General features: G+C 26.7%; 1 protein-coding gene across 3 annotated transcripts in view; it reads left to right on the top strand.

The window, feature by feature from the left end:
• The window catches only part of LOC107456901 (GTP-binding protein 8), a 56,424-nt gene that overhangs the window by 3,742 nt on the left and 27,700 nt on the right, over positions 1-24,982 (top strand). For 2 of the 3 annotated variants that reach the window (XM_016074875.4, XM_016074877.4), the window contains exons 3-5: positions 3,591-3,869; positions 11,558-11,656; positions 21,893-22,023. In XM_016074875.4, coding sequence (XP_015930361.1) covers positions 3,594-3,869; positions 11,558-11,656; positions 21,893-22,023 — 506 coding nt within the window. In that variant the 5' untranslated portion in view covers positions 3,591-3,593. The remainder of the gene's footprint in view (positions 1-3,590; positions 3,870-11,557; positions 11,657-21,892; positions 22,024-24,982) is intronic. The other variant, XM_043040069.2, reaches the window with a different exon arrangement.

Below are 24,982 nucleotides of genomic sequence, written 5' to 3'. Positions count from 1 at the left end.
TTTAGCTTCACATGATTTTTTTTTAGCCAGGAGCACATTTTTTTTTTGAATCCCCAGAATAAAACTGATATTTAATTATTCTGAAGCTGTAAATTGGATTTTGTTATACACTCAGATTTGACGCCATGCAGTCTATCGTCAATCAAAAGCTTGACTTACCCCCTTTTTTTTATTAAAAAATATTAGTTAAAAATGAGAAAATTTACCATTTTATGATCAAATTGACATTGGTCCGCTATTTTCGAACATTTTTTGTAAACATTCATTTTTGATTAAATCTATAGTGAATCTACCAGAAATTACTGCTATTAGAATTATTTTTTAAAATCAATATCACTTCAAAAAAATTTTTTTATCTTAAGTAAACTTCCTTCAATGCTTGTTATTTTGTAAATATTTGAATTTTGACCCAACAGGATTCCTGAAGTTTGCAACAACCTCTTTTATCTTTCAAATATAATAGTACCCTGATTATTTTGTGATTGATCATTCAACACTTTGCTTGTATCCCTTTCAACACACCTTAAAAGTTTTCTAACACATGTTTTAACATTAATACAGCATATGTTAAATAGCTCCTGTTATGAGGACTTATCCAAAATTTGGCTTCTAGACAACAACAATTACATAGAAAACAAAAATATATTAATAATACTTATTTTATCTTATCCCATTGTTATTTTTAGTGAACAAATCGGTATTATATCTGCTTGCAAGTGAAAAGGAGGATTCTGTCTTTTATTAACTTTGGAAAAGATCACTTCATTTTAGACTTTTAGGGACAACTCATACGGAAATTTTAGATTTAATTCATTGTTGAATTATTTCTAAATTACTCACTAATTATTGTTTTTCTAATCACAAAATAATTAATTTTTTTGCATATCTTCAATATGGGAGGTTTATACTATATTAAATTGGGATGTACTTAATGTAAAAACGATACAGAAATTTGGATGTCCTGAATCCAAGGACTTGCACTTTCCGAAATCTTTCCGAATTATTAAGCATTAAAACAGTTTTATAAATGAAAGACATCCTTTGTGATAAAATTACAAACAGTAAAATTTCTTAGAACCTAAACACATAATGTCAGACAGACAAATGGCAGGGATGACAAAACGGAGATTATATAATTTGATAGTAGTTATGTATCACTCAATTAGTGATAAATATAAAGTTTGCCACAAGAGTTTAGGCACATTTGGAATTCTTCTATTATTTTCAAAATAATGCAGATTTTTCCCTAATTATTTTACTGTAAGTGTAATAAACAGATATTAGAAGATTCAAAGTAAAAGAAAAGCAATAACTAAAAAATTATAGGGTGGTGGAAATGATAAAATTCAAATTTTACTTGCCCCAAAAGTTTAGATACAAGATTATATAGATGCAGATTCTCAACAAGTTACACTTAAAAGATTTTTAAATTTTTAGCTGCCATTATGAATCCTTTGGATTATGTTTGAATTCCATTAACAGTGCCAAGGTTAAAGCAATTCATACACAAATAAATTTCTGGAATTCTGAGGTTAAAATTTGAAATTAAGACTTCAATAGCAGTGTATATAAAGAATTTCAGTCCATGGTAAAGATTGCAAACCATAATTACGATGAGAAAAATTATGAAATAAGACTTAGAATATAGAAAAAATCAAATAAGCCATATTATTTTAAAAGATCTTATTCATAGACAAACTCAGAAAATAGCAATAGCTCTGGATACATCAAAAAGCGCAAGATGACCCAAATTTCTTGTCTTTACATCATAAACTACCGAGATTAGATTGAGCCTTCAAGTATATGTTATATAGCTTTGAATGGATTAATGTGCTGTTTGGCACAAAGAAAAATGTAAATTAGTTGTTCCAGGTGGGTGGCAATAGTTATTTTTGGCATAACGTAAGAAAGATCTGAAGAAATGTATTTAGCAGACATTATGAGACTTTACCTATGATTTGGAGCTCTTCTGAATTCCATGACCAAACCAGTTTAACATTTTTGAGCATTATTGAAACTCAGTTGACAATCAAAACTCTCAGCTATTTAGCTACCTTTTAGATGTATATTAAATGGGTTGAAGTTTTCCAGCCAGACGATGCCAACATAAATAAATCTACATCTATAAAATAATGGCATAGAGATATTAACAGCAGTTATAAAATACCACCCCCATCATTGTTTTCTGATCTAAATCCATAGAAAGCATTTGTGGTATATTAATAGCTGTATATAAGAACAGAAAGCAGTACTCATCAATGCTGGAATCGAAAAAAGCCTTGAAAAACCACATGGTTTAATATTGATTTAAAAAATTTGCAAAATCTTTTCATTTTAATGGAAAATTGTGTATTTCAGTTGATTTTGAAAAAAGGAATGTCAAATCAATTATTTAAATTTTGTCTTCTCTGATTATGTATATAATCATTTGTGTCTAAACTTTTGTGGCAGTTGAAATTGGTAAAAATGTGATTATTCATTTTTTTTCTGCTTCTAGGTATTGTTTTCATTTTCAGTTGTATCATTTTCCATCTATTTTTTATGTTTTCAGTAAAATTATTTTAAAAAAATTATGCCCTATTTTAGGATTTATAGAAAAATTTTATGTTTTCCTAAATTTTTTTCTGGCACATTGTACAGTTAAAGAGTAGCAACATTAAACTTACGGTATAATTTCTTGCTTGAATGATTTTCTTGTACTATATGTATTTGCCAACGATAATTTCTTACTTTTACTTTTTCAAATTTTCTGTAGTTTTTTTTTTTTTTTTTCGTATTTTATCCATATTCCTTAAAAACCAGTAATTCAGTAATGTGCAAGTCCTGTGATGCCGAATTATTGAGGCTTTATTTACATAAAATATTTTGCATTAACTTTTTTATGCACTTTTTTTTTCTCACAACTTTACAGTGTTCCCAAAATTCTTGCCAAAATTAACACCTTGCTGGCATGTAAGGGAGGATCGATCCCAAGACAACCTGAAAAGATCATCCAAATGCTTATCCCCAAACATAGCATGTTTTTGTTAAAATTTTATTTCATTCTGTGTTGCAAACCCTCTTTCCTGTACAATTGCACTTATTGACACTCTTGAGAAATGACAATCAATGTCCTGAATTTAGGATATATGAAGAGTTTTCATATATAAAAGTATTGTCTTCACAGATTTAGGATGAATAATTTGGATATTAGAGGGGGGGGATTTAGAATAAATAATTGGGATTTAGGAAAGAATTTTATGTCTCAGCTAGTAAAAAATAATAATTTTTTAAAAAGAATTGCTGGGAGTATTTTTACTCTCTGTAAAAAAATTTTTAGGAGTGAAACTCAAATCTAATGTGTAAAATAAGCAATGTGCCTGGGTGCATTTTGACAAACTTTGTTTGAAAGGTTTACCATTTTATTTGTTGAAAATTTTAAATGTGTCTTTTTAATTCTAAAATTTTATGAAAAGTGCATTTTGTTTTCATACTTTTTGTACTTGTTTAGTGAGAAAAAAATTTTTTTTTTGCTGAGGTTAAAGTTTACTTAAGCTGCTGATATAATGGATACTGTATAAACTTTTGTTTGATATTATCTATACTTTTAGATTATGCAGAAGTTGCGTTACCTTCACACCTTTCACAAGAAATGGATGTCTACATATGCTGGTGCTAAAAAAATTGATCCTAGATTTAAAAATCCTTGTATAGAATTACAACAGTTTATTGAAACTCCCTTATTTAAAGAAAATGAAACTCCTTTCAACCCAAGTATTCAAGATATGAAAATCGCACAGAAACTTTTTATGCCAGAGAAAGGACATGAAATCAAGCATTTTGCTTCTACATCTCAAATTGAAACATTCCCTCAGCCTAATTTACCTGAGGTAGGCTCTCTATGTTATAAATAATTTTGTACAACTCTTTCAAAAGTTTTATTTTGTGTTTTAATTTGTTTCTTGCTATATTAGTCCAGAAATAATGCTATCCCCTCCCACCGCTTTATCGCTTCACAAAAATCTAAGCAAGATTAAACACCCAATTGTGTCAAGATTAGGTTTCAAGTGGGGTTAGTATTTTGGCCAGATAAAACCTATTTCTTACTAAGCATTTATAAAAACTAGAAGGAAAAAAACCCAGACGAAACTGAATAAAATGGAATCTATACCATTGTTTGTAAATAAGTATTATAAAAATATCTTAAATTTAAACAAATTAAAGTTATTGTAGTATCAAAAAGTTACTGTATATTTCCAAATGTAAGCTGAGAATTTTTAAATTTTTTTTCTAAAACTTAAGTGAGGGTCTACTTTTAAATTGGATCCACTTCCTGGAAAACTCCAGAAATACTTCTCCCTTTGTCGCACATTAGCAATAATCAGTAAATATTATGAAACATACATATAAAGCATAGAAATTCATAAAATAATAGTTGAAAACCAAATGCTTAAATTAAACAATTAAAATAGAAACATATAAAAAGGACAATTGGAAAGAAATACTATTATTTTTTAGTCTTCTTGCTTACCCATGTTTAGGTGAATGACAATACAAGAACAAACGAAATAAAGCACCTGTATAAATCAGATTTTCCATGAAGTTTAGTAAATTCCTATTCTGTGATTGGAGTGTCTGGATGTAATGCATCATCCTCACTTGGGATGTCTTCATCTATCCAATTCATCCATTTAGATCTTAGCCAATCCTTTGGCAGCTTGTTTTGTGGATTTGTTAGGGGTTTGTTTAGTGGAAGCAGATATGTTTTTTATATATATATATCCGTTGTCTTGAACCAATCCAGAAGACAAGGAAACTCCTTGATCAGTGCCCCCAGAGATATGATTTGTTATGGGAACATGGAGGATTTTGTGACTCAAGAGATTTAGCGTGCATCAGTCACCATTTTACTACATGGGGAGTTTTTGGCCGCCGAGGATCGAACCCATGAACTCTTCTTGCACATGAGCCCAGCGCCCTCAGGCATCTTTAATTGCAATTCGCTACAGTTATCCTTCATTTAATCAGTTTTATGAACTAAGAATGGGCGCTTTTTCTTTGGTCCCATGTTCTTTCTAGTCACTCTAAGGTGCCATTCTCATCTATCCAACCTTATTGTGGGCACATACTACAACTCTACTCGGAAATTTTATAAAAAGGAGAGATGATCGTTCAGTGAAATAGAGGTCAAATAAAAAAAAAAGAGAGAAATTTTTGGGGTTGCATTTTATGGTGTTGTGGTCTGTGCTTGTTTGCAGATTTTTTTTTAATTAAACTCATCACAATTTAAAGTTCTTTTCCATATAGACTTCGTATTTATATGTACGGGGATCTGATTCTTCCTCGCATTCACGGATTTCCACTTTTTTTCATATTTTTTCCGCTAGTAAAATATTTTATGAGGTATTTAATTTTCCGTGGAGCAAAAGTATTGAAGTCCTCATTCCTCCCCCTGAAGCTTCTCTAAAAATCATTTCCTTGGGATAAAACTGGTTGACCTTTATACAGGGATGAGATTTTTCTGCATTTTTCGCTATTGAAGTCCTCATTCCTCCCTCTGAAGCTTCTCTAAAAATCATTTCCTTGCGATAAAGAAAATAAGATTTTTTATTCATCTGCCTGATGGCTCGTATTTTCGAAATTCAGACGTTGTGAACCTGTTGTCTGGCGTGAAAGCAAACAACGAAAAAAATTAGAGATGGATTTGCAGTGAAAATATTTATTTGCTCATTCAATTAATCTTGTAAATTTTTATTTAATATGTCTGAACAAAAACAATACAAACAAGCCTTTTAGAGATCCAAAGTCCAGACTCTGCAAATATCTCGATTCTTATTCACGCGATTTTAATATTAATCATCAATTTTCGTATTTATCTGATTTAAAAGTTGCGCATTGCGATTTTTATTTAAGCTATTTAAGCATTGTACATTATGATTCTTATTTACGAGATTTAAAAATCCAATATTACAATTTGTATTTACGCACTGTTAAAGCCCTAAGTAGCGATTCATATTCAAGCGAGCGATGTAATGTCAAACATCGATTTTTGTATTTATACATGCTTTAAAAATTAGACATTGTGATTTGTATTTGCGCGATTCAAAAATTATGCATTGTGATTCCTATTTACATGATCTAAATTTACGCATCATGATTTGTATTTTCGCATTTTTTAAAATTCGATATAGAGTTTCATATTCATGTGATTTAAAAGCCTCATATCGGGATTCATATTCTCTCAATTTAAAATCATGCATGCGATTCATATGTTCATACAATATTAAAATTAATCATCAAGATTTATTATCACATGGCTTACAAGTTTGAAAATCGCACTTTTTTTGTCAAATTTTTGTATATATATATATATATATATATATTCATTCTTGGATTTCCTCTTTTTTACTTTCTGACTGCTCTCATCTCTGTATATATTATTACTCCCTCCACTCAACTAGGGTTGAGATTTTCCTGCTAAAACCATGAAAAAAACCTGGTAAATACTATTAACACATGTTTATTTATTTACAGACATAATGGTTTATTATTTATGACAGATTAGAATATGTATTATTTCCATATTACAGCAAATAATTATAATATAATATACATTTATATTTACACTACCCTACAATAATGGAGGAGAGGCTTTAAGTTTTTAAAATTTCTGAAGAAATACTTAAAGTATTAATTAATTGCATACAAGTTTTCATACTTAGCAATAAGATTTAAAGCTTTCAGAGCTTTGGGAGTCCGACAATATATTAGGAAAGACAATATATTAGAAAACAAGTTTGCCAGAAAATCAAGCAATAAGCTTGTAACTTGTATTGATTACTTATGTTGTTAATTGAAATTATTGCATAAAATTTCGTAAACCTGGATTTAATATTTATGGAGATATGGACAATTTTATGAAAACTTTTTTTTTTGCCTTACGTTTATATATATATATATATATAACTTTATAAATATTCAATGGAATCTAGCAATATTTATGGAGCAGTTTAAAATTAATTACAAAATTATTTATTTAAAATTTAAAAAAATCATTAAAAACTGCTTAAGATTTAAGTAATTAAGGTAATTCTTTTATAGTGTGCATGCATAGAAAAAAAAATTTAAAAAAATTTTCCTTACATTTTTAGTGAATCGTATTTGCAACTAATGAAAAGAGTTTGAATTGAATATCTTAAAAATATAAAAAGTTTCAAGCAATTTTCTATGTAGTTTTTGTACTTTTTGAAAGAAATACCTTAATTGCTTATATGGTGATTTGTAATGATTTTTTTAAATTTTTAATAAATAATTTTGTAATTAATTTTAAATTGCTCCAAGAATATTGTTTGATTTCATTGAATATTTATAAATTTATAGCAAAAAAAAAATTTCTTTTTTTTTTTTTTAAATGTTCTTAACCCCATAAATATGTTTATGACATTTTTTACAGCTATTAAAAATAACAAATGAAGTAAGCTACAAGATTTTTGCTTGAGGGAGTTCAAAACTACTTGTTTTCTTTCATAATTTATTGTAGGACTTCCAAACCCCTGAAAACTTCAAGTCTTATTGCTAAGTATGAAAAATCACATGAACTAAACATCTCTAAAGTTATAAAATAATCCTTTAAGTATTTCTTGAGAAATTTCAATTTAAAAAAAATGTCAAAAACTCAGCTTCTCTTCCATTATTGTAGGGTAGTGTCTCTGCATATCAGCAAGTAACAAACCATTGGACAAGTGATATCATATAAGCTATCACCTAAATTGTAATTCTAAAACTAATTATACACATAACCAGGTGAGGCAAATCTTTTCACTGTTAAAAACTTAGAAAACTAATATATCTATTAGATTTTCAATATGAACCAATAACCATTAATTAAAAATTAAAATCATGTTTATAAATTATATTGTTGTATATCATAACATTATTACAGCTTTATTTAAATACAGATAATAACCAGAGCTCAACTAAGAATTGTGGAATTTTATTAAGAAATAATTTTAATATTTTTTTTTTTTTNTTTTTTTTTTTTTTTTTTTTTTTTTTTTTTTTTTTTTTTTTTTTTTTTTTTTTTTTTGTAAAAGAATAATTTGAACATTTAAAATATATAGTAGTGATAAGAGTAAAAAAGGATTTATCTTACCAATCTTTTGTTATTTATGTTTATAAAATTAGATTAGGTAAAACTGTTTTTACTTATTTCACTATATGCGTCTTTAAGATCAAAATTTTCCAATTGTTCAAATGAATTAAAAGTATAAGAAATAATTTTTCTTGTAATAAGTTTTCAAAAATCAAAAGATCTACAAAAATAAATATCATTGGAATTTAAGATAAAAATTTATTATCAAGTCCGAAGACCAGACCACTGACAATATATAAATGCGCAAATGTTTTATATTGGCCAAAAGCTAGGTTAATTTATAAATCAATATATGTGAAACATTAAAAAAAATATCTATGGTCAAAGCAGGCCTCTGAGTGGTTCAAATATAAAATCAGTGGAAAGTAATATGAAAAAAGACTAGACAAATTTAGGATAGAATGTTCTTTAAAAAATAAAGCAAGAAAAAAAATTAACTTAGTTATAATTTACAAAACTAAACACCTATCTGAAAAGTTATAATTTATAGTCTGCTTAAGGAGAGAAAAAAATTTCTTAACTTAATCGAAACTAATAAACTAAAATTTGCACATTATTTTGTGCAAATTTTTAATTTTTTTTTCTTTAACTTGATAAGAATTAATGCTTTAAATAATTTAACTTAATATAGTTTCAACATCTGCATAATTTAAGAAAAAGATTTTAGAAAGGATTAACAAAAAAAAAATAATAATAATAATAATTAAATAAATACATTAAACCTTCATAATTTTAGATCTTAACATAGGTATTCATTTTGTGTAAACATTATTTATTAAAAATTTTTAAGAATTAAATTTATTGCCACAATTATAATACAAGATTAGATGATGAAAAAAAAATGAATAATAAATCAAATAAGCAATTACACGTTTTTAATGCTATATGTTATTGTTCTTCTCCTTAGTCCTGTATTCTCTTCCATGCACTACACTTCAACTATCATTAAAACTAAACAAGTTAATAACTAACGAAAATTACAAAAACATAATAAGTTTTTGCGAGATGCAAGGAAAAAATGAAGTAATGTGAAATGGTTTTTTGACTTCACTGATAACACTGAATGTTGATCTCAGTTAGCCATAAGGACATAAGATGAAGTCTGTTAGCTATAAGATGAAAAATAGGTGGCATGATAGATTGTGATCAACAAAAGTAAAGATACAATCTTTTTAAATAAGCAACAGAATTTCCAAAAATAGCAGAGGTATTTTTCTTTTAGGAATTAAGACAACGTAGCTGTTGGTTACCTACATATGTTTACAAAACAAACATTTCTGGTTAAGTTTGTAAGAACAAAAAAAATTTTTTTTTTTTACTTTTCTATATTGACACCAGGATTTAAAAAAAATGTCTTTTATTTATATCTTTTTTGAGTAATATTGCTCACTTAAACATGAAAAAAAAATGTTGCAATAGCAGAAGGTTAATAATTTTGCTGCAAGACTTTTTTTTTAATTTGTTATAAAGATACAGTTTTTGTACATTTTAATATTGGAAAATTTATTTAATATTAGCAGTGCATTTAATATTGTTATATTGAGTATTATAGAAGTCAAAAATGCTCTATAACAGAAAAATATCACGAAAAGAAGGACAAATCAGAGCAAAATATTTTTTTTAGAAATATTAAAAAATTTTTGACCCTAACAAAAATGTGCAGAATATTGGTTTCTAAAAGATATTATATAATGTTCTACAATGTTTAGGTTGGCACTGTTTTAGCAATTTTTCAAATTCTTATTTCAATACTGCCTTAAGAAATGTTTCTGAAGATGAAGAAAAAAATTATTGATGGTAACCACGGGAAAAACAGGTTTTTCCCAAGATGGTTTAATATTTTGTAGTGTAGATAAGTAGTTTCATTTAATTCTTTGAAATATTGAATAAATCAGTTATGAAAGACTTCCATAAAAAATGAAAATCCGCTTTTTACTCAAATTTTTTTAAATTTCTGACAATGTTCCAAAAATGTAGTCTTTTAGGGGTGTCCAATTATTACAGACATCTTCCTCGTAATGATAGCCACGTGTGGGACGATTTGTTTTCCCTGCAGTAGCCTCCTGAGATAGAATGGTCCTCAAGAGAAAATGGATGGAGCTTCGGCAGGTGTGCTGTTCTCTTGACGACCGCAATTTCTTCTGTAGTGCAGAAAGAATGTAGTTCTTGGTTGTTAAGTTTTAAGCAGTTTCGACCGTCGATATTTGATCTGAGGTTTTCCTCATTGGTGCGACGTGTATTAAATTTGCGTAGGGGTGCATTATAGTTCTCTTAACTTCGCTAGTTCTTGTTTTTAACTTTTCCTGTGTTTGTCCATGCATTTATTTGTTTTTCATTTACTTGTGTTCTTTTCATGTGGTGTATTGTATGATGAATGTACTTTAATGATGGAAGTCAATTTGATAGATGAACACAAAGTGCTTACTATTGATACTGCTGAACAAAATATATTCAAGTTTGATTGGTTAAATAAAATAATTAAAGTGACTGAACCTGTTAGAAACAATCTATCAGAAGATATTGAGGTGGAAGTTAGCTACTGTTTTAATTTAAAATGCCGTCGATATTTGATCTGAGGTTTTCCTCATTGGTGCGAAGTGTATTAAATTTGCGTAGCGGTGCATTATAGTTCTCTTGACTTCGCTAGTTCTTGTTTTTAACTTTTCCTGTGTTTGTCCATGCATTTATTTGTTTTTCGTTTACTTGTGTTCTTTTCATATGGTGTATTGTTGGATGAATGTATTTTAATGATGGAAGTCAATTTGATAGATGAACACAAAGTGCTTACTATTGATACTGCTGAAAAAAATATATTCAAGTTTGATTGGTTAAATAAAATAATTAAAGTGACTAAACCTGTTAGAAACAATCTATCAGAAGATATTGAGGTGGAAGTTAGCTACTGTTTTAATTTAAAATGTTTGACTGGTAATTAATTTAAAATTATGATTATTAAGCATAACATATCGCTTAAGGAAAGATTAAATTTCACTGTCTAAATGTTTCTTCCACTTTTAATATAAAATAAAAGTCTCACAGCAGAGTTAGAAGTTGTGTTTTTATATATCTTATTGATATCACAGTATTACATAGAACGCTTCCTCCCACCTTCCAGTGTCTGTGTTGTAAAATTTCAGCTTTTTTATTTTTGTCCACTTTCATGCCTGATAAATTCTTATATTGAAAACTTCTAAATTTTCTATTATTGGTATAGAAACCTGTAAAAAATCACAATTGAAAGCAGACTCATTATAGATACCTTGAAAATAATCTGATTTCTGTCCATATATAAAAATATATTTTCTCATTTCTGTTCTTAAATAAAAACATACATACAATGAAATACATTTATTGAGCAAAAGCTATATTTTGTTGTTAGAACAAACATTTTTCAAATTGTCTTATTGTGCAAATTTAAAATTATAGGTGACTTTTATTGGAAGAAGTAATGTTGGTAAATCATCATTGCTACGAGCTTTGTTTGTTAGAGTTCCAGGCCTAGTGTTAAGAACTACTAAAAAACCAGTGAGACTTGTTTTTTATATGTTAATTTGATTATAATTATATACTTTAAAATTTTGTTTTATAAAATGTCTAAACTTTCAAAAATAGCAAAATCTTAAAGCAACCACAGTCTATTTCACTTATCTGAAACTTTTCATTTACTAGTAAAATTTTTTGTTAAATGTTTAAATGTGTATCTATATTAATTATTGTTTTTAAATAGTTTTTACCATGTTTTATGGCATATCTTTCATATTAAAAATTCAAATTTCTGTTGTAAAATTCTTTTATTAATGTAGTATACCTAATTAAAACCATATTAAAAAAAATTTATGCAATTTTAATTGACTACATTACAATACTGTATCCTAGTAAAACATTTAACTTTTTGCTACTTGTGTATGATGGCAAGCAATGTAAAAAGAGGACAAATAATGTTATATAAAGAGTTTAACTTTATACATAATTTCATATTGTGAAAAAATGTGAACAATGGACTCTATTTACCTCTAGGGAGCCGACTCTCAGTTTTCATGCTACTTAAATGAGTATCTCTTTATTCATAATGTGTGTAACACAAATATTCTAGTTTTAGCTTAAATGTGTAATTCATGCAAACTGTTTCTCATACTAACTATCTCTCTCTCACTGAATATTTATTCCATTATTAAATTTTATGTAGCCTGATTTATCTTTTTACTTTGAAAAAATTTTATTCTCACTTATAGCTTACTGATACTTTTCAGCATAACTTTTTTATTTTCAGTAAAAAAAAAAATTTTATGATATAATTAATCAAGCTCAAAATAGCACTGTTCAGTTTTGTTAGTCAATTCAATTTATGTAAATTCTTTAATTTTATTTATATGTTTCGAATTTTTATTGCTTAAAGTTGTTTTTTTACGCCCTTTAAAAAAAATTTATGCAATATGAAGATTTTTTATTATTATTAGGTTATGAAAAAAATTTCAATATTTAGGCAAGTTATTTTACTTGTTCTTTTAAGTTTTCATCTAACTACAATAAATTAAATATAATTTTTATTTAAACTATAAAATTACGAGATTACAATTTCTTCAAGTTTTTTTTTTTTTTTACATGAATACTTGTTAATATATATTATGGCTGCTAATTTGTTATGCATCTGTGCCTGTTTTCCAGGGTTTTTTTTTCCAGCAACATTACCAGTAATATCTACTAATGTAGGAATTGGATTGTATTTTTGCTTGCAGATAAGTGTAATAATCAGGATAGTGGAAGGAGCAAAGGTTTTGACTTTATACTTTCAATGTTTTAGTTGATGGGCATAAATTTCTTCAGAATTCACTACAAGGATGTTTTTTTTAAAGTTAGGAACTGATTTACTTTTTTATTTTTTATTAGTGGTGTGTTTTCATATTAAATTTGAAGAGATTCGCATGTGCAAAATCTTCATCTGTTTTTATTTCAAGTATGATTGCCCACTATGAATTTGCCCGAAAATCTACTTCTGATTTTTTTTTTTTTTTTTTAAGTTTAAAGAATTATCCTTTTTTTTTCAATCTATCTACTTACATCATATCTTTCCATCTTCAGGCTTCTATCATAGCTTTCATCTCACTCTATTTGTAGCCAGATATTTTGCCTCTGTGGCCTTGTTTTTCCTATTGTTTTCAAATCATTAACAATCGTCCTTTGCCAAGAATTTTTTGTTCTTCTTTTTTAGTGTATTGCCCTGAGGGTTCCAATCAAAAACTTGCATCACTTTAAATTTTTCAGGTTTGTGTAGAACCAATCCATTTCCTCTTATATTTTTTAAATTCAATTCAATTGGTTTAGATTTCAATCTATCTACACCGCCCGGATAAATTAAGAATGCTTAAATTACTTTTGAAGTGATGTGCAGAATCTTGGCACTTCAACCAAATGTAAGATAATAATTTTTAGTTAAAAGCATTTAGTTTCGTTTTGAATAGAACTGGGAATATTGACTTTGCTGCATTATGCATTAAAAAGTAAATATGTTGTATGTGAAAAGATTAATAGGACTGTGTGGTCAAGTTCTTTTTGCTCTGCATTTACTAAAGCAATGAATAATTTTTAACTATTTTGATGAAAAGAAATTTGATGCATGCTTTATGGATGAGTCACTTCAATGTGTTTATTATTTTTTATATATACAGTGTAACGTCCCATATCCGAACGTTAATTCAAGTTCTTAAGTGAAATTAATTAAACAGGAGGTAGAAAAATAAAAATAACCATAACTACATGAATTCAAATTCAAATTGGAACAGCGCACAAGGCAGTTGAAACCAAATTCAAATCATATAAACTAGTAATAATATAAATTTACTTAAAAATAATTTAAATATAATTTAAATAAAGTTGTGTGTTTATGCTTGATTGATCCCATATCCGGACGTCCCTTTCCCGGAAGGGTCGATTTCCCGGACACTTTTTAACAATCAAAATAAACAAACATCTATCCATCTTCCCCTTTCCTTAAAAAAAAATAATAATCTTTTGACACATTTTCTCTTTTTCTAGCTTGCACTGAACCTCTGATTCATGCATCGAACCCATAAATCACCAGAAAGGGGAAGTGAAGATCTACCAAGACCATTGAGTGACCGTTAGTGACGCTCCTCCCTTGGAATGTAGGAAAAAGAGGGAGATTTGTTTTCAAAAGACCGCAACTGAGTCCCCCCCCCCCCTCCTTTCCCATGCAGGTGGCTAGTAAAAGAGGCATTTCCTGGAACCTTTTTATTGAAAGAAGAAATACTGTGGAAAAGGGTAAACGGGGCAAGCGTTAAGGTGGAGGGGGAGTCAAAATGGAAAATTTGAATAGGTCTAAAAGGATACACGTCCTTGAGAAACAAAACATTCGTTCTTCCCCATACCATGTAATATTTAGGAGGCGGGGGAAAAAGGGGGTAACATTCTCTCTTTAGCAGATTCTTTCAGTCATAGAAGAAAAAATAAAGAGAACCCGATCAGCGTGCCCCGCCTTTATGCTTGATTGATAGCCAATGATTGGAGAGAAAACAATAATTTGTTACTTCCCCACCCTCAACTTAAATGATCTCCTCTTTACACTTATTTTCTTTCACAAATAAGGAGGAAATGAATTTTTCTCCTCCATCTACCCACCTTAATGAATGACGGGAATTTCCCTTTCTTGCTTGAATCATTCTAGTTAAAAATGGCGGATTATTATTTTCATATGTCAATTTTTTTTAGTTTTCTATATTTTAAGCAATAATATTTTTTTTCTAATATTTCATGTTTTATTGATTAGATATTCTAATACTAAAACATTATTCCCCTTAAAAATAATGTTTATTTATTTTTTGCTTCTTAGATTTAGATCATTTTAAGCTTTGTTCCAGAATTTCCCCTTCCTGCTTGAATCGTTCTAGTTCAAAATGGCGGATTAATATTTTCGTAACTGTTAAATTTTTTTCGTTTTCCATATTTTCAGCAATAATATTTTTTTCTAATATTTTATATTTTATTGATTAGATATTTTAATGCTAAAACATTATTCCCCTTAAAAATAGTGTTTATTTATTTTTTGCTTCTTAGATTCAGATTGTTTATTAATTAATTTTAAGCTTTGTTTACCTTTGGGGTGTATTATACGGAAAAATCTATTATACGGACTTCTGGAAGTCCCACCGATTCCGGATACGCGACTTTACACTGTAGTATATGTTTAGCATCATTAACTAACAGTTTTGCATTTATCTTTTTGTCTTACTTATACACATACTGTGTAAAAGTTTTGTCTATATTTTTATGAAATTTGCAACATACTGGTAACAAAACTGATGCCTGGAAAATAGCATTTGATATAGATCTGCAGTTTTTTCTTGGGGAAATGCATGTTTTGTGTTGTGAAACAATGGTTGTAACGCAAGTGAGCTTTGAATTTAATTGAGTTTGCAATATTTCATTCCTTTTTTGGCATATGACGAAAGCAGCACTTAAAAAATAAGCAAAAAGTGGTTGGTGAGAAAAACACATCAAATGCTGTTGGTGTTGATGCAATAAAAATTAATTTCCTTATATAAAATGTTATCATTTTTTTAATTTTTGTCAATCATTTAATTGGTTTAGATTTGAATGTTATATAAATTTTTATTAGCATTATTTGTCCTCCTGGTTTATTTTTCAGAAAAAGGCACACTAATTAAAAATCTTGTGCTATCTTAAAAAGAAGCTAATTTCAAATAATCTAGATAATATTAAATTTCACTTTGGTTGTTTTTGAAGCTGAACAAGACAAAAATAATTTGATCCGCTATAAAATTTAATTATTTTTACTGAATTCTAGAAACAACATCGTTAGAAAAATAATCTGTTTGTTTCCTTATCAACAATTTTTTCAATGGCATACGAATTATTTTTTTTGTGTGTACCTTTAGGTTGCAACAAAAAGTTAATCTTAAAATGTATATATGATCTAGCTACACAAATGAAAAATACTGCTTGCTTGAGTTGAGCTGTTATTGAAACTGGATTCAGTAAAAGTTTAGATAATATAAGATTAATATTAGTAAAATAAAAATCACTATTGTGATAGCTTCTTTCAAAATATAATTACACACTAGCTGCCTATTATTTTCACAAAGGATCTCCTTTTTTAAATAATCAATGCAAACTAGTGTAATTACCAAAACAAAATTTAAAAAAACGTATTAGATTTTCAAATTTTTAATAGTTCTGTTCCTGTAAGACCACTTTGTTTATTGACCCCTTAATTGAACATTTGATTTAGTTATTGGTGTTTAATTTTTGCAACCTAATTCCATTAAACTCTTTACAGCATAAATTCATATACTATATATATGTGTATAGCATAATTTATTGCTAAACCCCGTCCCGCCCCCAAAGGGGGTATCCGGGTAATATGTATAACATAAATAGCTTCAACTAATCTTTTTCTGTTATTCCTTTTCTGTATATCATTTTTAAAATTTATTATAAAAAACGAAATGCCCTTTCTCGCACTTTAAAATTTACATCCTGTGTTTCAATCCATTTTTAGTTCAAGTATGAATTTATTAACATTTGCTCCTGAGAAAGCTAAATATCCCTAGCCCTATTTAATAGACCAATTACAATTACTAAAATATCCTTTATTCCCTAAAATGAGACATATTACGGATTTACTTTGCAGGATTTTCCATAACTTTTATGAATAAGTCCAATGACTTTGTGACTTGGATATTCATTCTCTCATAATGATGCGTAAATAAAATTAATTTGCTCTTTTTAAAAATCCTGTGGAATCCGGCAAGATGATAAAACCTGATGAAATCGGGAGAAGAATTAATAAAATGTTCCTTGCTTTGCAAATATATAAGTTAAAAAAAAATAACATAGGAGCACCGACCACTGAGCTGAAGAATGGAGCTGTTATAAAGGAAAAACCGAAGCAAAAAAAAAAAGAAGTTTTGTTTGCTCCGCTAGTAAAGGAAAAAAAAAAAGCTCAGCTATTGAAAATCTACTTCAATGTGACAACGTTTCTGCATAACAGCTAAAGTGATTCTTCTGCAAGATTGTGGTATAGCAATTAATTCAAAATTTATTGGGAATCTGTGCTCTTCAAAAGTGATTTGTAGTGAAAAATATGATCATGTATATGAGTGAAATCTTGTGAGCTATGGAAGCATTAACTGAATTTGATTTCCATTTAAATTAGTGAATGAAATACTAATAGATATTATTATCATAATTATAGAAAACTACATTGGAGGATAAAAATTTTATTAAATCTGATTTCCGGTTTAAATAATTTGAATAAGTTTTAATAAGAAATAATATTTATTTGGTAAATGATATTTATATTGACGATTTATTATTTTGTTGATTTAAATCTGTACTTTTGTTCTAAAATTAATTTTGAAATATTTCATAATTACAAAAGTAATTAGTGTTTAATTAGCAAAAATGATTATTGATTTTGATTATAAGCTATTAATTTTTCTTATCATTGATATTTCAATTGATAATATTTACTTTTTGTGTATGGAGCTTATTTTTATTGTGAAACTGAGTTTTAATATTTAATAATTTGAAAATATTTTTAAAATTTCTTACAATTATTAAAAACAAAATTTCCCTTATGGAATTTTATTTTGGGGGGTCAATAAATTCATTAATTTTATTAGCATAAAAATGTTAAGGATATTTATTCTCGTTTTTATTGTTTTATGTGTTTCCATGAGTAATATTTAATAATTGAAATTTATTTTTAATGTTTCAAAGGCATTACAGTGTGGCAAAAATTATAAATTAAATATGGAAGTATCAAGACATGTTGAAATTAATACAAATAATTTAGAAAATGGTTAAAATTCTAGTTTTTAAAATTTAATTAAGATAAACCCGAAGATCAACCAGACATATTAATGCTTGAGTCCAACGTTGGTGTTCAATTCACACAGTCTGTCTCAGTATTTTCCATAAACAAAGTTTCTTTATTGCTGAACTTTTTTCAAACATAAAGATAAGAAAATGATCAAACACAAATTGACAATTAGTATCCGTATACATTAAAAAATACGTTCAAAGTAGAAATGAAAATATTATAATTGCCTAACACCCAATTGTGAGTAATTAAACTACCAATTTAAATCTTGACACAAAAAGTACTTTAAAAATATATCCAAATTAAAAATTTTGAAAAAATTTACGTCCAAAATGGAAGAAAAATCTTTGTGAATGTAAAAAAAAACTAAAGGTAATTTGAAACTCAACCACACTTGCACTTTAGATTAAAAAATATGAAAAATAACTAGGTCTGTCAAATTTAAAAGACTGATTTACTTTATACCATATTAAGTTTGAAAGCTTTCATTGGATTTCAATTAGTGATTGATTGTGTTAAACAGGTTGTAATACAAAATCTGAGAAAACTGATCACCGTTTCTGATTATAAAAGCAACTTGTCCTTACACACTTTTCCTGAAATCCTGGTTAATGATTTCAAGCAAAATACCAATAAAGAAAATAAATGTAAAGAAAGCAAAAATAAATAAAAGAGAGAAAAGAAAAAATAAAAGAAAGAAACGAATGTCAACTTATATTTTCATATTTTTATGTATCATGTTTTTGAATATTTGCATTTTTAAAATGCATATGGAAATTTACAATTATAAAGGAAAGAAAAGGTAAGAATAGTATTTATTGATGAAGGACTGTCATTAAGAAATATAAACATAACTTTGAACTGAAAAAAACTGTTAAAAATGAAAATCAAACTTTTAAATTTGCTGGTAGCACTACTACTGATTTGTTTTCTAGAATATTTTAATTGTGTTAAAATTTTTACCCTGTGTACAAATGTGTATTTTTTATAATTCATATTACTTTTATATATTGTTCATATTGCAAATTTTATTCTTTTCATTTTAATTGCTCTTCTATCATAGGGAAAATTTTGCAATTAGGTGAAAATTTAAGAAAAAATATTTTTTTTTAGATGGTGATTAAAATTTTTAGGGAGGGAGGATGTAACATAAAAAGCTTCAACTAATCTTTTTCTGTAAATCTTTTTCTTAATTTTTCATTCAAAACGAATCGTTCTTTCTCACACTTTAAAATTCACATCCTGTCTTTTAATCTACTTTTAGTTCAAGTATGCTTTAATTAACATTCCCCCCTTTGCTAACTCCTAAGAAAGCTAGGCGAAATTTCTCTAGCCCTATTTAATGAACCAATAACAATTACTAAGATTTTCCTTATTCCCTAAAAGGAGACAGATTACAAATTTACTTTGTAAGATTTTCCCTAACTTTTATTGAGGAGCACAACAATTTTGAGTCACTTAGATATTCATTTTCTCATTCTAATAAGTTATTAAAATTAATTTGCTCTTGTTTAAAATCCTGTGCCTGTTTGTCCTACTCACACGACTGCCAATATTATATATATATATTAATGATATATACTATTTATTATATATCTTTATTTGTTAAATTTTGTATCAATTTAATAAATTAAATATTGAAGTTTCACATTTCTATGTTGAGAAAATTTTACACATTTCTTTTTTTTTCTCCTTAATTAAAAAATATTCGTAGTATTATATTGCTTTGTTTTTATATCCTATTTATTTCATACTTATTTATTAACTGCTTAATAAAGCAATAAAATTTTTACACTTGATAAACAATTAGAAAATGCAAGCATTTTTTTTTAATGTTTCAAAGTAAAGTAAATTGCAATTCTCAATAAAATTGAAAATTACATTAAGTCTTATCAAGTTTAAATAAACCATATACCTGAAAAATATCTAAGATTGAAATAAAAAGCTAATATCTGGAACATTCGCAAGTCATAGATGCAGATTATAGTAGGAAATACTATGTTCTTCATAAATTACCTTATCACATGTTTTAATAGTTATTTTTAATTTACTGATAATAGGCTTAAATGAACAAATAATTCCATTCAGCTAGTTTGGACTTGTTAATATTAAGATTTCTGTGCATATTTTCTGAATTAAACTAACTTTTAAAGTAATCATTTGAAATTTTTTTCCTTTTTTTTTCATTAAATTTTACTGTTTAGAAGTTTGAGAAAAAAAACTAATGCTTTAACATTTTAAGTTTTTTTCTCATTAAAATATTGCTTTCATACGGAATTTTAATATCTTTTATAAAAATTGTAAAATGCGTACTTCTGATGTTGTGTTAATACCTAAGCTCCCAGTCGACATTTAATGCTGATTTCCCAAACTACAAAAAATACTAACTTAAAGATAAAAAAACTAAGGAAGTGTTATTAAACCTAAATGAAATATGAACTATGAATAAAAAAAAATACTGATTTTTTTTTTCTTCTCAATTTTAAAAACAGATTTCAAATGTTGTAGCTGATCTTTGAAACGCTTTATTGTTCAGTTATTAGTTTTGAATTAAATTTCATTACGCTTTATCACTAATTTGAATAATCATTATAATGATAAATCAAGCCTGTATTTTTGGATAAAATTAATTAGATTTTTTTGTTAAACAATTGATAAAATATTTGATTTTGTGACTCGTCCCCACCAAACTTAAGTTTTGGAGAAAAAAAGCAACTTAGCTTAAAATAAATTATTATAAAAGTATGCAACCAAGATAGTTATGTCTTATTCAAAATGATGATAAACATTCTATTTTTAATTTAATATTGGGTATGTTGAAAATTCATTATAAGTAAAAAATTTTTGGCAAATTTATAAATATTGTCCTTTAAACTTGCCTGTTCTTGTATCTATATTTCTTTTTCAATATATTTTTATTATTTTTCATTTTATTTGCAGTTATTCTGTTGCCTATTAAAGAATTTTAAAACTTCTGATTTCTCAATTTCAACTTTCTGTAAATAGGTGTGCTTCCAGTTAAAAAGCATGAGAGTCCTTTTTTTAAGCTATTTAGATACAAAATAGCATTAATTGCTGCTGAAATTCTTCTAACTCTCATTTGAAAATTTTATGGACAAGAGACATTTATAAATGTATGATTCAATTTCTATGGAAGCAACTAATTTGAAAATCTTGACCCTTTCAGGAAACTTTTCTACTTGAATAAATTTTAAAAAGTACCAAACCACTTTGAGGCACAAAAATAGTCAATAATACATTGATTTTTTTACCTACCTTTTTAAACAAATATTGTACTTTAGTTTTAAACTCTTTCTTCTACTATATTCCAGATTGCTTTGGTATATTTAATTATTGTCCTTCTTCAAATAATCTCTTAACAGCAATTTCCTCTTTTGAATTTCATATAGAAAATTTTAAAATTATAACATTCATGTTTCTGAACAAAGAGGAACTATATTTAAATTTGGAAAAAAAATGTTTTAATTTTATGTTGCATGATTACCTTGCTGAAATCAGTAAAATATAATTAAAGTTTATAACATTTTTAAAAATTTTTTTTATTTATTATTATATAAATATTTGAAAGTGTTCACCACTTTTTTTAGTTAAAATATTTGAATATTAAAATCAATGTCTAACTTTATTTGAAATTAAGATGTTACACGTAATTTGAAGTATTATATAATGCGAACATTTTAATTTTATTATTTATTATTAGTATAAAGTGTGTTTCGGATTCTTTTTAGTGTAACTAATTTGAAAATTTCTTTGCCAATATTATGTTATTTTTGATGATTTTTCTTTTTTCTATATTTAAAAAACAATAATTATAGAAAGAAGGTACATTAAATAGATATGTTTTTATAAAATTGTATTTAATGTAATCAATTTTTTAGGGTCAGGAACAAATTGTAAATTTTTTCCAAGTTGGAAATAGCCTTTTTCTTGTTGATATGCCTGGCTATGGTTTTCGTCAACCAGAAGGTTTTCTTAAAGCTGTTGAAGGATATCTAAAAACTAGAACTAAGTAATACATTTTACTGCCTATCTTTCAAAATGTTTTAAGCTTTAATTGAAATATAATTTCTAAAATTCAATTAAAACATATCTTCTTATTCCTTTAACTCTGTGAAAATATATTCTTCATTTTCTCTTTTCAATATAATTTTCTTTTAGAGTAAAGAATGAAAAACTATTGTTCTTCTGCAGTAATGTGTTTACTTTCAATTTCAAAATAATTTGAACTAAGGCTCAAAAATTCAAAATAGATCTGTGCTTAATTCTTGTGTCTTAAACCCTTTCACAGATTAACTTTCTTTTGATAAACACATGCCTCATGACCTTTAATGTTTCCAATAGTCTTTTCTACACCAGACTTGGTTTATAACACTGTTTGATTAGCTTACCAAAAGTATGCAGTGTTGTTTATTTTTGACACTTCATAGCTTATTCTAGCCCTGACGTTGTTACACTCTATATGTAGTCCATCTAAAAATTTGACAAGTTATTTTATTTGCTAATAATCATTGTTTGCCAAAGTGAGCTCAGCCCAGAAGAGCCCAATGGGTTTTCTCAGATTAGACCCACATAAAATAAAAAATAATAAAAAAACATTTTTGTTCACCAAGTAGGTTTTTTCAAATTGTATCAGTTCCAATCAATTTTTTTGCAATTATCAAATCAAATTGTTCTTTCAAACTATCAACTTATTATTAGTTTAACTTTGTAACTTTATATACAAGATTTTAAGAAGTAAAACATATTTCAGCTATCTGATATTTATAAACAAATTTTAATATAAATGAACTTAATATGTGAAAAAATAATGTAAATGATTTAAAAAATTTATTACCAAAATAAAATACATTATTTATCTGAAAAACAAATTATGTATAATATGCATACACTCTATGTATAATTTATTTAGATTGGTTCATGGTTTGATACACTAAACCAAACGATATATGTATCCAATATCTCAAAATGAATTAATATTTTTGAACAATACAGAAGAATACAGAAATAAGTTTTTCAGTTAAAAAATTGTCTGTAATGAGATTTTAAAAAATTACCTAGATATTCCCATTTTATTTTAATTTCTATTACAGACTATACCTTTTGCAAAAAAAAAAAAANAAAAAAAAAAAAAAAAAAAAAAAAAGGTAAAGTTAAGAATATTGAACTCATAATGTGCAGAAAATCATAATTTTGAATATAAAATGAAAAGCTAAAACATCTCATCTAATTACTCAATTATTCACTGCTTCTCTTATGGCAACTGGACTTGAAAAAATATTCTTTAATTTTTGATTAGTTCAGTTGAAACTGTGAAATCATGTAAAGACTGAAAAGCAAATTTTACTTTCTGTTATGTTTAAATACTTCAAAAAATAAACAAATAAGTTGAGTTCATTAAAATCTTAAATTGAATATTTGAAATTTATTATCTTTTTTTATTCATATCGAAGCAAAAATTATAAAAGTTGTGATATCTTGTACATTGTATGACATATAAGGAATTCATTCATTGAGAAACACAGATTAACACATCATGTGCCATAAAAAGATGTGTGCATTTCATTTCATGAATATATACAATACTTCTAAAACTTCCATTCATAACTTTACAGCAAATTATGTGTTTATTTATAATTTAAAACTAATCACATAGCTTAAAATGGCTTACATTTTATAAAGAGTCATTTCTGTAACTTCATCTTTATGCAATTCATTATCCATTTAAAAGGCACAAAAATGACTGAAATAGTTATTCTCATAGCAATTTCTTTTATTTTTCCCTGTGGTAATTATCAAAAAATATTTCTTTAGTATAGGTACACTATGTCTTGTTATTGTATTTAATATATTTAAGTATGCATGAAAAATATAAGAAAAAAACCCACTTATCTCTAATTGAAATTAGGTAATCTCCTAAAAAAAAAACCATGTGGTCTGGGCTTTTTCTTAAAAACCTGAATTTTAGGGAGCCCTGTCATAAATGGTCCTAAAATTTGTGGGCCTATGAGCTAAAATATTTAGAGTTATTCCATTATATCGTTAAATTTTTAACTTCAAAAAATAGTGCATCATATTAAAGGCTGGAGTACTGCATTGTTTCCTCCATAAGTAATAAAATGCAAGAAAATTGAGATCTGAGTTTTTCTTATTGTTTGCTTTTTAGGGTTATTCTCTAGTTACCTAAAAGTCATATTAAAGGTCAAAAAGTTTGTGCTTTCTTCTAAAAATGCTTGCAGAACACACTTTTAATTTGTGTACTTTCTCATAGTTTTTTAATTTTTATTTCGTGAAACTTTTTAAAATTTTATTATTTTTTACATTATTAATGAACCAGCTTATTTTTTGTAAGTTAAAATAATAGAACCTACCATATTTTTGACTTTGTGGTAAATAAGTGGAAAAAACACTTTATTTTTGATGTTTTTGCTGTTTAGTTTTTGTTTTTACATTAGCATACTAATAAATTAAAAATTACTTAAATTAGTTAATCAACTTCAATCCTAAATACTTTTCTTAAATACTAACATTTTAGATAAAATTCATGCAAATAAACTTTATTAAAAGTTTTTAAACAAGTTATTTCTTTATATTATCATTATGCTTTATATTATATATCAAATGTAAGCAAGTTAATAAAACAGGGTGTATAGCGTTTTTAAAAAGTGTTTAAACATACTTCTTTTTTCATTGGATATTTTTAAAAAGTGTGTAATTTCCCCATTCCCAAAAAGGAGATTTTTTCTTTACCATGTCATTTTTGCCATGAAATACACAAAAAGTGGGGTTGTCATATTGTTCCCTTCATCATTTTTACAATTCATTCAACCACAATTCATTTTGGCATACCGTATGAAATCTCCAATCATTTTGAATATTCGAGGAAAAACTTGATTATCCGCATGTGCTTGCACTGTGCGGGAATCAGTTGGAAGGATTCTTGCACTCTCATCTGCAACTCTGCTGAATTT

The sequence above is a fragment of the Parasteatoda tepidariorum genome, chromosome X1 (genome assembly GCF_043381705.1).
Source record: "Parasteatoda tepidariorum isolate YZ-2023 chromosome X1, CAS_Ptep_4.0, whole genome shotgun sequence".
NCBI classification, from domain to species: domain Eukaryota; kingdom Metazoa; phylum Arthropoda; class Arachnida; order Araneae; family Theridiidae; genus Parasteatoda; species Parasteatoda tepidariorum.
The sequence above is the reverse complement of the archived record's forward strand: the minus strand, read 5'-3'. Positions and strand labels throughout refer to the sequence as shown.